The sequence below is a fragment of the Rhinatrema bivittatum genome, chromosome 1 (assembly GCF_901001135.1).
Source record: "Rhinatrema bivittatum chromosome 1, aRhiBiv1.1, whole genome shotgun sequence".
Lineage (NCBI taxonomy): Eukaryota > Metazoa > Chordata > Amphibia > Gymnophiona > Rhinatrematidae > Rhinatrema > Rhinatrema bivittatum.
The window spans coordinates 216,130,596-216,144,624 of record NC_042615.1 but is presented as its reverse complement, the minus strand read 5'-3'; the positions used below and the strand labels follow the sequence as shown (position 1 = coordinate 216,144,624).

The following is a 14,029-nucleotide window of genomic DNA, read 5'->3' as shown; positions in this document are numbered from 1 at the left end:
TTTATCGACTGCGCCCGAGCCGATAAACAAAAAACCCACCCCGACCCTTTAAAACTAATCCCTTAGCTTTCCCCACTCTGCCAACCCCCCCAAAAACATTTTACAGGTACCTGGTGGTCCAGTGGGGGTCCCGGGAGCGATCTCCCGCTCTCGGGCCGTCGGCTGCCACTAATAAAAATGGCGTCGATGGCCTTTGCCCTTACCATGTGATAGGGTATCCGTGCCATTGGCCAGCCCCGTCACATGGTACGAGCACTGGATGGCCCGTGCTATTTTAAAAGATGGTGCCAGCCATCCAGTGCTCCCTCCATGTGACAGGGGCCGGCCAATGGCCCCTGTCACATGGAGGCCATTGACATGGATATTCATACAAGCATTCCCGGACTCCAACTGATTTAGCTCATCCACGCCACTCCTTATCTCCGCCCACACTATAATCAATTATCTCCACTATCGTTTTTACATGTTTGAATTATAATCTGTCCTTTCTCTTCCTCCCCGCCAAGTTTTAATTACCCTGTTATATGTAACTGCATTTTCCGCACCTCTGTTTTAGTTTATGTTTCACGATGCACCCTTGTTTTATGTGAACCAGCATGATGTGACTGCGATCTCGAATGCCGGTATATAAAAACCTGAAATAAATAAATAAATAAAACGATAAGAGAACCCCCACGAACAATATCGTGGGGTTTTCCTATCGTTTTGGGAGAGCCCCCATTTCTGATGATTTTGAAAATATCAACGATATTTTCAATCGTCCGAAGCCCGATTCACATCCCTAGAAAGGATAACTTTTGAAAGCTTGTCACTGTTATATTGCTAGTCCAATAAAAAGGTATCATCTGCAACTTGTTTGTTGATGGTTAATTCATTGTATACATGGTGACATATGGTAGTTTAACCAAAAAAGCTGAGTAGCTAAAATCAAAAAAACAATCACAAAAGCAACTTGAAAATCTCATGTTTACAAGCTGCTGTGTATCACCTCATATCATATAAAATGTGTTTACACTACTATGCAAGTCATTTTCTAAAATCCTAATTGCAGGCAAATAGGAAGACAATTCCAAAACAAAAGGCTTGATAATTTGGTTTTAAAATAAATTGAAATACGAAACAGTATGTCGGGTCAGCCCTATATCAAGAACGTAAGGCTGTGGGATAGGAGACTTGAGTGAGTCTCTCTTGCCTGGGAGTGTTGACAGAGCTTGGATCTGTGACAGAGGTGATGTACTCAAGAGTCCTGGGATGGGGAAAAGGCAACTGCCTGTGCTGGGATGAGCCCTGCTGGCAGAGGAACAGCACCGAGGGGTTCAGCCTCCGAAGAGACTTCCCCTCCAGCCCTTGAGTAGCAAAGGAACTTTGGTTCCCATGGCATATCCTCCGGGAAGTAAGAGCAATAAAGTCAGGAAAAATGGAGGGGGGAGGGGGTGATACAAACCCCAAATAAACTGGGCAAACTTTCTTTTCCCTAGATGCCTACATATTTATGGGGATGTATCTCAGGCTTACGCACAGTCTGATGACCAAACATAAAGTAATACAATAGCGTGACAAACAGTTACCTTAAGAAAAGCTCAATGTGAACAACCGCTGGAGCAATCTTTTCCACCACATCTGCAATGAAGTTAAACTTGTATCTTGGACTGTTGAGATGTTGGTCACCTATACTAGCAGAAAGAATTGGGCATGTTAATAAGAAAAACTTCTAAGGTCACCCCACTGTTAACATTATGCAATCCACACCAGTACATCATCAATTAAATAAAAAAACTAGCTATAGTTTAGCTTCTTTGAAGAAAGTATCATTAAGTTATACTGACATATTCTAATTGACACTCTTGATTTCAGAAGGATTTTCAGAAAGTACAAATGCTTAAATTTATTTTAAAATAGACTGGCGTCTAAGGAGGGATGACGATTTTAAATAGCTTGCCTAATTTGCAATGTAGACAGGCACTTCTAGCCCATGCAAATTGCAGACAATTTTCAAAGGGAAACCACTTTTACTATTCCCCTAAACACGGCCTGTCACTCGATGCTCCCACTTCTAGTACAATAGAATCTTGCAGCTCCTCAGTTTCAGCAAACTACCACTTTCACCTCAGTTCCACCTCTGTCACATTTAAGATACGTGGATGTGGACTTCACTGAAGTATGACTATGACAGAAGATCTATTTACTCTCAGACGTACTGCAGCACACTGTCTTTCTTTCTTTCCAATGGCAGGGCAGAAACGTCAGACTTTCCTGAGTTCGATATTCAGCAGGCTGGTGAGCGGGAATGTTACCAGAGTAACATTAACGCAGTTATTTAGCAGCTCTTCACCGGATAACTCTGCCACTGAATATTCCTGGCTAAAATTACCAGGGTAACTTCAGGACAGCGATTTTTCCAACCAGACTTGCTGGCTATTTTCAATCTGTCGAGTGCGCCAATATCAGTGGTAGCTGGATAAAATTTAGCCGCGGGCCTGGAAACCTCCCCCCCCCCCCCTCTCTCTCTCTATCTGGCTAAATTTCAGCTGCGTAATGAGTTACCAGGGTACAGTTTGCTGGTGAGAGGGTCAGGAATTTCAAATCTCAAGGTTTGTCCTGGAAACTCCAAAAGATATCTGGGCAAAACCTTTCAATAGCAGCCTCTTCTATTTTTAAGAACGTCGTCAGTGCCAATGGAATTGGCCTTCATGCTGCAGATGGAGATTTTCCGTGCTCTCAGGAGGGGTTGCTATCTGTGTCAGTCAGGCTATTGTGACTGGTGATGATGGTTTTAGCAATGGTCTGTTGGGAAGCTTCTGTTCCTAATACAACTAGATTCTTTCGTTCCTTTCTTTATCCCCCAAATTATTGTTGTTTCGGCATGTGGTATTGTACTACAGGGAATCCCTGCCCCAGAAAATGTACAGTCTGAGTGGGAATGGGAGACAATGGGAGATAAAATGACGTGGCCTAACTCACGAGTCTCAGTATTTATTTAAAATCACTTGTATCCCATGCCCTCCAAAGTTCGGGGGAACTAGACAAGTTATGGTTTTTTTCATCATTTTTTTATTGAAAAACAATTGAGACCGTTCGTAATGAGTTGAAAGTGAAGTCAGACTGTTGAGATCAACAGTCACAACAGGATCCACTGGCTCACATACATATAAAAAGAGGCTGTGAATTAGAGCAAGAAATAGTGATGCCATCTCCCAACATGAATATGATCTAAGAGGGAGAAGGCCATCAGTGTGTGACAAAAAAAATCTCAAGGAAAGCAGGAGGATGATAGCTGGCAAAACCAGCCTACTGACTCTTCTTTGCAGTGAGAGCCCAGATAATATTGTACTTACAACTGGTTTTAGCATAAAAGCAGTTCCATTCCAGAATGCCATCTTGAATGTAAAAGAACTTGGAGGGGCTGCCAACATCAGGAAATACTGGAGTCGCTACTACCAGGGATCTCAAGGAGTAATATTTGTACTAGACAGTGCCACCTCTGAAGATGATCTAGAAATTGCCAGGAAAGAACTGCATTCAGCTGTTCAGCATCCACAGTTATGCACTTTGCCATTTTTAATACTGGCTCATCATCAAGACAAGCCAGCAGCTCACTCAGTTCAAGAGGTTTCCTGAAAATGGCGGCCAGTTTGATTCCAGTCTGCCCTGAAAAAGGCAATTACAGGACGGAAGAAAGCACTTACAAGACTCGCAACTCCCCGAGATGCAAAGTAAGACATGGCCTTAAATGCTTTCTCATCAATATCCCTTACAACAATACTACATTTTACAATAATTGTTTTCTATTGACCTTTTTACAGTTCAATGCTCAATCTATTGCAAAAAAGATCCCGATAACTACTGATCTTCTTGAGGATTCAAAACCAGACTTCATTGCCATACCTAAAACCTGGATAAAGAACTCTGATACAGTTTTAATCAACCAAATAGCCAAACCAAACTACATAACCTTTTCAATACCTAGACCAAACAAAAAAGGAGGAGGGCTAATGCTCATTGCAAAGAAAGATCTGCATTTAAAATTTATATCTACTAATATTACCCCACCATATGAAAGTGCATTATTTGAATCTGTTAATCTACAAAATTTGTTTGCTCTATTGTCCCCCAGGACTGTTGGACCATAGCTGTTCCCCTATAATTGAGTTTTTGACTGCCAATGTAAAATTGAACAAGCCCTCTATTGTTTTAGGAGATTTCAATATACATATTGATTCTATACTTCTCTCTCACCTATGAAACTGTGATCAATTCACTCACTGCCTTAGGTTTAAAATAGATTATTGCTGTTCCAACCCGCAGGGCACGCTTTGGACCTTATTTTTATCAATACCAATTCTGTACCATATCGGATACGAACCAAACTCCAGTCCCATGGTCTGACCACTTTTTGATTCAATCCGCTGTAACCCTCAAATCTGTCCCAGCTTTGACACACACCAACTCCATAACCTTCTCCTATCGTCCTCCTTTTAACCTTGATGACCTTCAAGATAAGCTACAAAATATTGATTTTCCAGACAGTGAACATGCCACTAAATCTTGGATCAACTATAACCAACTCTGTTGCAGATAACATAAATTTCATAGTTACTAAAGCACTAAAAGAACCCTATCACTACAACCCATGGTACAATACCAAAATCAGAAGTGCCAAACGTGAACTCGGAAAAAAAGAAAAATTATGGAGAAAACACAAAACTACCCCTTCTCTTGCAGCATTTAGATCTTATCTCACACATTCCAAAAGACTCAATAATACAAACAAAGATTTTTATGCAAACAAAATTCATAAATTCAGTCATAACCTTAGGGCCTTATTCTCTGTAGTCCGGAATCTCACAAAAAATACATATGCTGACAAACCCCCTTTACCTGAAAAAAGATGCAATGAAGTTGCGCAATTTTTAGTAATAAAATCACAAATTTAACTGCTGGAAACCAAAAGGTAAATGTTCAGTCTATTAATATGGGCAATAAAGAAGTATCCTCTTGGTCTAACTTTGAGTTAACCTCATCTTCAGAAATACAATCCCTTATCAATAATATGAACCCTGCCAATCATCCACTAGATAGTATTCCTATTCAATCTTTGAAATCAGTTAAATCAGTAATTACCACCCCTTTCATGGAAATAATTTATTTATCCCTCTCTGAAGGTTATTTTCCCGATATTTTGAAATTAGCAGTAATCGAACCTATCTTTAAAAAAAACAACCTGGACCCAGCTATTCTTAACAACTATTGACCTATTTCCAATCTATCCTTTTTAGCGAAACTGCTTGAGAAAGTTGTACAAAAACAACTGACCGAACATCTAGACAATAATAATATACTATACCCATCACAATTCGGAATTAGAAAACACCTCAGCACTGAAGCCCTTCTCACATTACAGATATAGTACTAAGAGGCTTTGAAGATGGGCAAAGCTATCTTCTGGTCCTTTTCGATCATTCTGCTGCCTTCGACACAGTAAACCATTCTATCCTTCTTGACCGCTTAACAGAAATTGGGCTCTCAAATAACACACTTCAATGGTTCCCGTCCTACCTCTCGAATTGTAGTTTTCAGGTAAAAATCAACAACTGTTTTTCAGAAAAAATCCACCTTAAAACTGGTGTTCCACAGGGCTCCTCACTTTCTGCCAATTATTTAACACTGACATGCTTCCCCTCTGTCATCTACTTGCTGGTCTCAGTCTTACACATTATATATAAGCTAACGACATACAGATATTAATTCCAATACACAACTCTCTCGATTCAACCTACAAAAAACCACCATGTATTTATCTATCAAACAGCTTCTAACACATATGAGATTCATTTTAAATGTTAATAAAACAGAAATCATAAAGCTGGACAGAAAAATGAATTTACAACTTTGCCACCATTGAAACTTGAAGATCAACAAACCAAAATTTCCCCTGTTCCACATGCACGTGACCTCAGAATAATTATAGATAGCGAATTGAATCTTAAAAATCAATTATCATTCAAAATCAAAGAGGATTATCATAAACTTCTAACACTGAGATGACTAAAGCCCCTTCTAAACCCTTCCGATTTTAGAACAGTACTTCAACTCCTTATATTCGCTAACATTGACTATTGCAATTCGCTTTTATTTGGCCTACCTCTATCTACAATTCGCCCTCTACAGATTTTACAGAATTCAGCAGCCAGAATTCTAACTGGCACTAAGAAATAGGAACACATCACTCTGATTTTAATGTCCTTGCATTGGCTGCCTATAAAGTTCTGAATCGAAAATAAGGTTTTTATGTATTTTACACAAGATCAACCATGAGGATCAGTCTGACTGGCTAAATGCTGCTATCAAACTCCATATACCCCAATGAAACTTAACGATCTGCAAACAAAGGTTTATTGACTATCCCCTCTGTTCATTCTGCACATCTCTCCCAAGTTCGAGACCGTGCAATTTCATTAGCGGCTCCAAAGATATGGAATTCTCTCCCAGCGGATATACGTTTACAACCAAGTTTAAAGATCTTCAAAAAGAATGTAAAGACCTGGCTATTTATGAAGGTATACCAAAACCCCAAATAACCTACCTGTCCTCTCACACTTTTTTTACTCTTTTTTATCTTTTATGAAATCGTAATCCTTTTATTATGTTTTTAATTATTTTATTTATTACTAATGATGTGTATTAATAACCATTTTACTATTTTTATTATTGTTTTATCTATTATGTATTGCATTTATGTTCTTATATATTCTATATTTCTTTTTACCATGTTGTAAACCGTTGTGATGATCCCACCGAATGATGGTATACAAAATCAGCTAATAAATAAATAAATAAATAAATAAATAAATAAATAAATAATAGAGAGGTGGTTTGGATTCTACAATAGAGAATTTTCAACTGGTCTCCAACCTGCCGTTCTTAATTAAAACTAACTGTGGAAAAAGTTGTCTAGTGGCAGCTGAGGAGTTTCTTGGAAAATACATCAGTATTTTACCCACAGAAGTTATGGTTTTGATAGGATCATGGAACTGAATCAGTGGTCAACGATATTCAGATGCAGGCAGATGGGGGCCATATGTTCTCCTGGACCTGCCTGTCATGTCGGTATGGTTGACTGCTAGCACATACTTGCAAAGTTAAAAACTACTGGTATTGAGGGTACTATATGAAGCTGTGTCTTGGGGTAGTTCCACTTTTGACTGCCAGAATCTTATTTTATTTATTTATTTAAGGTTTTTCTATACCGGCATTCATGATAAGATCATATCATGCCGGTTTACATATAACAGGGGGTGCAAAAACTGTTCTTTTAACAAGTGCAACGGAAGCAAAAGTTACAATAAAACAAGGTTGTAGAACTGGGAGAGGAAGGAAATAAGGATAGAACTGGGAGAGGAAGGAAATAAGAATCTTACCTGTGACATCCCAGAAGGATTCATTATTATATTCGGTACTGTTTAAAGTTTGTGGGGTAAATTTTCAAAATATTTACGCACATAAAATTGGATGTTGTGTGCACAAGTAATACTTTGCAAGAGCCCAAATTATGTGCATTCTAGTAGTGTCACGCATATATGTGAAAGAAAATAAAGAGTCGGTAGATGGGTGTTCTGGGGCAAGGTTTGTGCACAAGTTACATACACACATACATTACTGAACTTGTCTATATGCTTTTACACTTGCTAATTATGTCTCAGAAAAGAAACTGCACTTTTCTTCTGTCTGCAGTTTTTGGGTGGGAGATCTGGGTTGTGGTGGGGAGGGTTAGGGTGAAATGTTGGAGAGTCTGGGAAAACTGGTGGAGATGTCGGTGAACTGGTGACTGCAAGTATGTGCAGAAGAATTTTATAAACAGAGTGGGCCATATTTTAAATGCCCTGCTTGCATAAATCCGGCCGGATTTACGTGTGCAGGGCGCTGGCGTGCCTATTTTGCATAGGCCGCTGGCGCGCGCAAGTCCCGGGGCTTCGTAAAAGGGGCGGGGAGGGGGCGTGTCCAGGGCGGGACCGGGGTCTGGGGGCGGTTCAGGGCAGGACCGGGAGATGTGGCGCCGGCCCAGGGGCGTGGTCGAGGCCTCCGGACCAGCCCCCGGGTCGGGTGATGACTCGCCAGCAGCCCGCTGGCGCGCGCAGATTTACGCCTGCTTTCAGCAGGCGTAAATCTGGCAACAAAGGTAGGGGGGGTGGGTTAGGTAGGGGAAGGGAGGGGAAGGTGAAGGAAAGTTCCCTCCGTGGCCACTCCGATTTTGGAGCGGCCTTGGAGGGAACAGGCAACGCGCGCCGGGTTCGGCGCGCGCAGGTTGCACAAATGTGCACCCCCTTGCGCGCGCCAACCCCGGATTTTATAAGATACGCGCGGCTACGCGCGTATCTTATAAAATCCAGCGTACTTTTGTCGCGCCTGGTGCGCGAACAAAAGTACGCCCTTGCGCAAATTTATAAAATCTACCCCAGCATGTGTAATCTTTATAAAATGCGTGCCTCTGTGTATAATTCAGGGTTATTAAGCACTCATTTTACAATTATTACATGGATAAAATATATGCATGCTCTTTAATAAAATGGGTAAAGTATGCATTTTCTTGCATTACAAATATGCAGATGTACTGAAACACACTCACATACTTTTGGGGTTATGAACGTGGTATTTTATGAACTATGCAGCTCCCAACACTCAGTTTACAAATATTGTTGAAACTTTAGATGTACCGACATATGCAAGTATGTCCTGACTTGCAAGGACTATTAAAAATTACCCTCTATATGGCATCATTAAAGAGGTCATTTCTGGTCATGGTATTCAGTGTCATTTAAATGCAGATATTATACAGTTAGTATAGCATGGCTGGAGATCATACCAAAGCAATATCATAGTTGAATGCCTGTCTAGTAGATTTGGTTGAAAGACACAATCATCTCAGGTACCAACAACTGAAGCATTAGAAAATGTTGGGTGACCTCCAGATAAAAAAATCCATAGATTCTTTTCAAAAGCAAATCCCCAAGAAAAGTTTTTCTAAGAAAGATATTTAAGTGGAAAACCAGTGAGTTCATATGCACTCTGCAGTCAAAATGATATGTACTTGTCAACAGGTGACAATGTGTGTATAATCCTTACACCAAAAACTGTCCTGTTAGTTATTTTAATCCAACATCAAAAATGAATCAAAGTACAAATACAAAAATGGTCCTGGTCATTTATTTCAAAGCACTAGCGAGCATAGCTGATTTTCAATCAATGCAAATAAAACTAAATAATGTCCAGATTGTTTGAATAATATGTATACTAACTACTTTTTTGTTCACTCATACCGCTCTGAGCTGGGGCAGTTTTTAGAAGTGTTCCAAACAATCTGAATGATATTTAATTGTATTTGTGTTGATTGAAAAAAGTTAAACAATATATAAAAGTGGACCTAGTTAATATTCAGAATACATATTGTGTAATTAGCTGACACTGTGGTGGTCCTACAAACATAAGAAATTCTTGTACAGCTATGCTCGTTAGTGCTTTGAAATAAATGACCAGGACCATTTTTGTTTCTGTACTTTATAATCATTGCACACCATTAAAAAAAAAACACTCAAAGTTCCTTGAATTTTAAACAACAATATCCAGTCTGGTTACATAATATCCTGCTCAACAGGAGATGTTCTTTATGAATATGTTGTGATCCTGCTCGCGGCTCTTACCTTTTTTCAGGCCAGTTTGGCCCGATCCCCGATGTTGTCACCAGCATGGCAGGAGCCGTGCCGGGGTTCCCTGCAGTGGCAGGAGGCGCCATCGTGCCGGCACAGCAGGAACCGCACCGGGGATCTCCCTTGCGGCATGGAGCCGCTCCAGTCCTGCCTTCGCGGCTGGAGGCCGCCATCTTGCCGGCACGGCTGGAGCCGTGCTGGGGTTTCCAATGCGGCCAGGGGCTGTCATCGATGCTGCTCCCGGCAGGAGCCACGCCGGGAGTCTCCCTCATGGCTGGAGACGCCCTTGGCCTTGTCTTCGCAGCATGGAGAGCCGCCGCGGATGCCAGTCCCTTGCAGGCCTGGAGGCCTGCTCCTCAGCGGCAGAACGCCGCCTTTGCTCCACCTCCATCGTGCGGCAGGAAGCTGCCTCCCACGTCGGGCCTAGTCGAGGCCTGCTCCGGCTCCTCCTCTCGCTGCTTCAGTAGGGCTGCTGTCCGTGGTTCTGCAGTCTTCTTTCCTGCCTTCCTTAGGTGCGGGGCTGCGTCGCTCCTCCAGCTTTGAAGAGCCAGTAGGGAGTGGTCCCTCTGGCTCCAACTGGATGACATCACATGGGTGTTCCTGCTTCGGCCCTACTTAAGGGCTCAACCTTCAGTCATGCCTTGCCTTTGCAAGGAGTAAGTTCCCTCTAAGACTTCCTGCTCTCTACTCCTGCTGGGTGTTCCTGTTTCATCATTGAACCTTCTTCGTTATCTTGTTCCTGGTCTCTTCCTTGGATTTCCCTCGTCTCTCCTTCTGTTCCAAGTCTCATCTTCGGTTCTAAGCCTGATGTCTTCCACTCCTGATGTTCCCTGGCTTAGTCTTCGTCTGATGTCCGTCTTGTCCAGATGTCCTAGGCTTCATCGGATCCCTCCCACGTGGTCTGTGACCAGCCCGGCTGGGTTGGTAGGGCACGCTGTGGCCCAGTGGTCCATGACCACCCCTGCTGGGGTGTGTAGGGTGCTGGTGGGTCTTCTCCATCGTCGGAGCCAAGGATCTCCATGTTTCCTGTCTGTTACCTCCTGGTCTGGAGTTTTGGATATCCGTTTCATCCATCCCGGCTGCCCTTCGCTGAGTGTCCGAGGAGTTCATCCTGATGTCCTGGATTTCCGCCTGGAGACCGTCTTGTATATAGTCCTCTGATGCTCTGGACTCCGGCTATGCCTAGCCCCCGGCGGGCAGTGCTGCGGTAGATAGCCTGAGGGCCGTCCTGGCCATCGCAGCCTCCTTCCCGGCTGTAGATGTTAGCGCTCTATACGGAGTCTTTTCCATCCTGAGTTTTATCCTGGTTTTAGCTTGTCTCTTCTTGTCTGAATCTGAACCTGAATCTGAGTCTGAATCTGAACCTGACCCTCGTCCATGTCTGACCCTCGTCCACGTCTGTTCTTCATCATTGTCCACCTGCCTTGCCCGGCCTGCCACCTCTGCTGCTCCCTGCAGCGAGTCTGAAAGGGCTGGGATGGTCGGAGGACCATTCAGAGACCACCATTGCTTTGGTGGTCTCACGGAGGTGTGCAGGTGTGGTAGAGGTCCCCGGGTTCCAGACTTGGACCGACTCATCACAAGGGCACACATCTTGTCCCGCGCTGGTGAGTGCTCCCTGGTGCTCTCCTCCTTCGCAGCGCAACAGAACAGTCTTTAAATGATCAAAAATAAATAAATAAGTAAATAGACAGATACATAAATAAATAAATAAATAATGCATTTAATCTCAAGAATACTCCCATATGCGTAAAGCTGCTTGCATAACTGTATAATGTTATGCACATATTAGTTGCACAATTTTCTAATGGGCTGTTTCTGTGGGTAAAGCACTAGTTTACTCACAGAAGTCCCTTTGAAATTACCGTCCCTGCTGGTGAGTGGCAAGGTCACCCAGATCATTTTATCTAGGTAACTTTAGCCAAGCATATTCAGCAGAACAATTATACAGAGACGTTCTGCTGAATATTCAGTAAATGTATCAGATAACTTTATCAGGATAATTTCTCCGGATAATTATTGAATATTGACCTCACAAATACCAGAATTATGGTATGAATGCCATTGCAAAGTCCAGTACTTCTGTACTTGTCAGGATGCCTAATACTGGTAATGATAATGACACCAGAATTTGATGGAAGCAAAATAATGGGTTACACTGGGGCACTGCACAAATGAGGTGCTTTTCATAAGAATTCATGTTGGCATAACTGGGTTTTACACATGTATATGAACTTTACGTACGTACATGGGCTTTTGAAAATTATGATGTATGCTATTTTTATGCATATAACTCCTTTGAAAAATTCACTCCATTTTGTTGTAAATAAAGAAAAGTATTGTTTGTTGAACCTTATTTTTAAATAAAGAAATTGCAAATCTTCAGTCAAACTTTGGTTTAGCTATAACTGAAAAATAAAATGTTCTCAGTGTGTCTATCAGTAAGTCTGATTGATTTCACTCACATTCTCAGATGATCAGATACTTCAAAACACACGTTATAGGCTCACTAGCAGAACTAATTCTTCTATGTTTCTGTCACCTTTTTATCACTCTAACACATAATTTCCCCCTGCTCCCACTTTTTTTTTGTAAAACCAGCAATGTATAAAATAAAATAAGAGCAAACCACAGCTGCAAGAGGGTGGATGGTAATTACTGGAGAATCAGGAAGGAAAGTACCAAAGCTCAGTACAGTCAGACATGGCAGCAAGACAGGTGAAGATCAAAATGATCTGTGACATAAGAGGTGGTGTCAGCCATCAGCACAATGCTAAGAGAAGATCAGATTCAGGGATCTTGATAAGAAGGCAAATACATGGGAAAAATAAAAACAGTTCAGGTCCAAAACCTGAGCCCTGAGGCAGAGAACAGAACTATGGAGGAAAGCTTATCAGCCCAGGACACCTAGAAGCTGCAACTGCTGAAAACAGCGGTTGAAGATCACATAAAAATGGAGCCAATAGGCAGCTAGAAGAATGTGGTACTCTATTATATCTAAAGCAGCAGATAAAGCTGGTAAAATAACAAATGATTAAAAAAAAGAGGTGCTTGGGAAGTCTAGCTGATGGGAGCCGTCCCATCTGGAAGGTTGTACTAAGGAGAAAGCCAGATCTGCTCTAATTATAGAAACTGAACTCTCTCTCTCTCTGTCATACCTAGTAAGGGTGATCCATGCAGGTCTCAGTCAAGATCACCAACAAAGCAATGCTGAGAGAACCATTTATCTTACCGAAAAGGACTTGTAAGGAAATAAAATACTTCACTTTCCACTGCTGCTGTTTCCTTTGAGTATGCAGAAATATGAAGACAAAACCCCTATAATCCCACATCCAAGATGCATCAACAATTCATTTTATGCAACAGTACTGATAAAATAAGACGCAGATGTGAGTAAACCACAAGAACCGTGCACATGCAGACATGTAGAAAAATGTTAAATAACCATATATTTAAGACGCAATGCCATCATTCCAGCTTCAGCTGCTAGGTCTGAATACACTCTGTAATCAGCTGGAGTTCATTAAAGTGCTCAGAAGAACACAAGGTCCAAGAAATTGCCCCACTATTACAAAGATGATCAGCTTATACAAAGACCTCTCAATAGCATTGTGAATTGTGAGCATATCAACTACTGTCTTGAAGGCTTAGCTTCCTGATATCTTTTGCAAATACAATGCAGCCCACTACAAAGCTGTACATTTCTATGGAGATCTGTGAGCAATATGCAACCATATATGAGCAATCGAGGTTCCTGTGGTTCTTAGGCTCCATGTGACTTTTTCATATTACAGCTAAATAGAAAACAGGGAGAAGGAGAAATGGCCACAGAGATTGCCACATACTCATAGCTGGGGAACAAATGGAAAACTGGAATAAATACATTTTTATGCAGGGTCCAGCCTGGCTAGTACTTAAGATGGGAGATCACTTGGCAAAACCAGGTGATGTGGGCTACAAATCCTACCAATAATGTCACAGTCGCCATGGTGGGGCCATTATCACCTATGCCTGTAACAGATAAAGCACTCACCACCACCACTACCTTGTATTATCTTCTTAATGCACACTCACTACCCCAGAAATACTTTAAGATAAAACAGGCATACTCACAAACACCAGTTTCATACCTGTCCTTATCATATTAACTCTTCATCTCTTACTAAGGATTAGTACATAAAAGGTTTCCACTAATTTTTTTTTTTTACTGACTGGAGGGGTGGGAGGAGGATAAAGCCCAGACACTACAACTGGTTGTACATCTGCTCCTATGTGGCCCCAATGAATGCAGCTGCAGGGTTGAATTCCTGGCAACAGAGTTTCCAGTT

General features: G+C 41.8%; 2 protein-coding genes across 2 annotated transcripts in view; one reads left to right on the top strand and one right to left on the bottom strand.

Moving 5' to 3' along the window:
* HTRA3 (HtrA serine peptidase 3) overlaps positions 1-14,029 on the bottom strand; it is an 83,687-nt gene that overhangs the window by 57,741 nt on the left and 11,917 nt on the right. Inside the window, exon 2 of the mRNA XM_029591751.1 lies at positions 1,569-1,668. Within this exon, the coding sequence (XP_029447611.1) occupies positions 1,569-1,668 (100 nt within the window). The remainder of the gene's footprint in view (positions 1-1,568; positions 1,669-14,029) is intronic.
* LOC115080988 (ADP-ribosylation factor-like protein 15) lies at positions 3,268-3,618 on the top strand. Its single transcript, XM_029585489.1, has one exon. It carries the CDS (start codon positions 3,268-3,270, stop codon positions 3,616-3,618), a length of 351 nt encoding a protein of 116 aa, XP_029441349.1.

Coding starts and splice junctions, on each gene's coding strand:
- LOC115080988 (XM_029585489.1), top strand. CDS start 3,268: ATGATAGCTGGCAAAACCAGCCTACTGACTCTTCTTTGCAGTGAGAGC.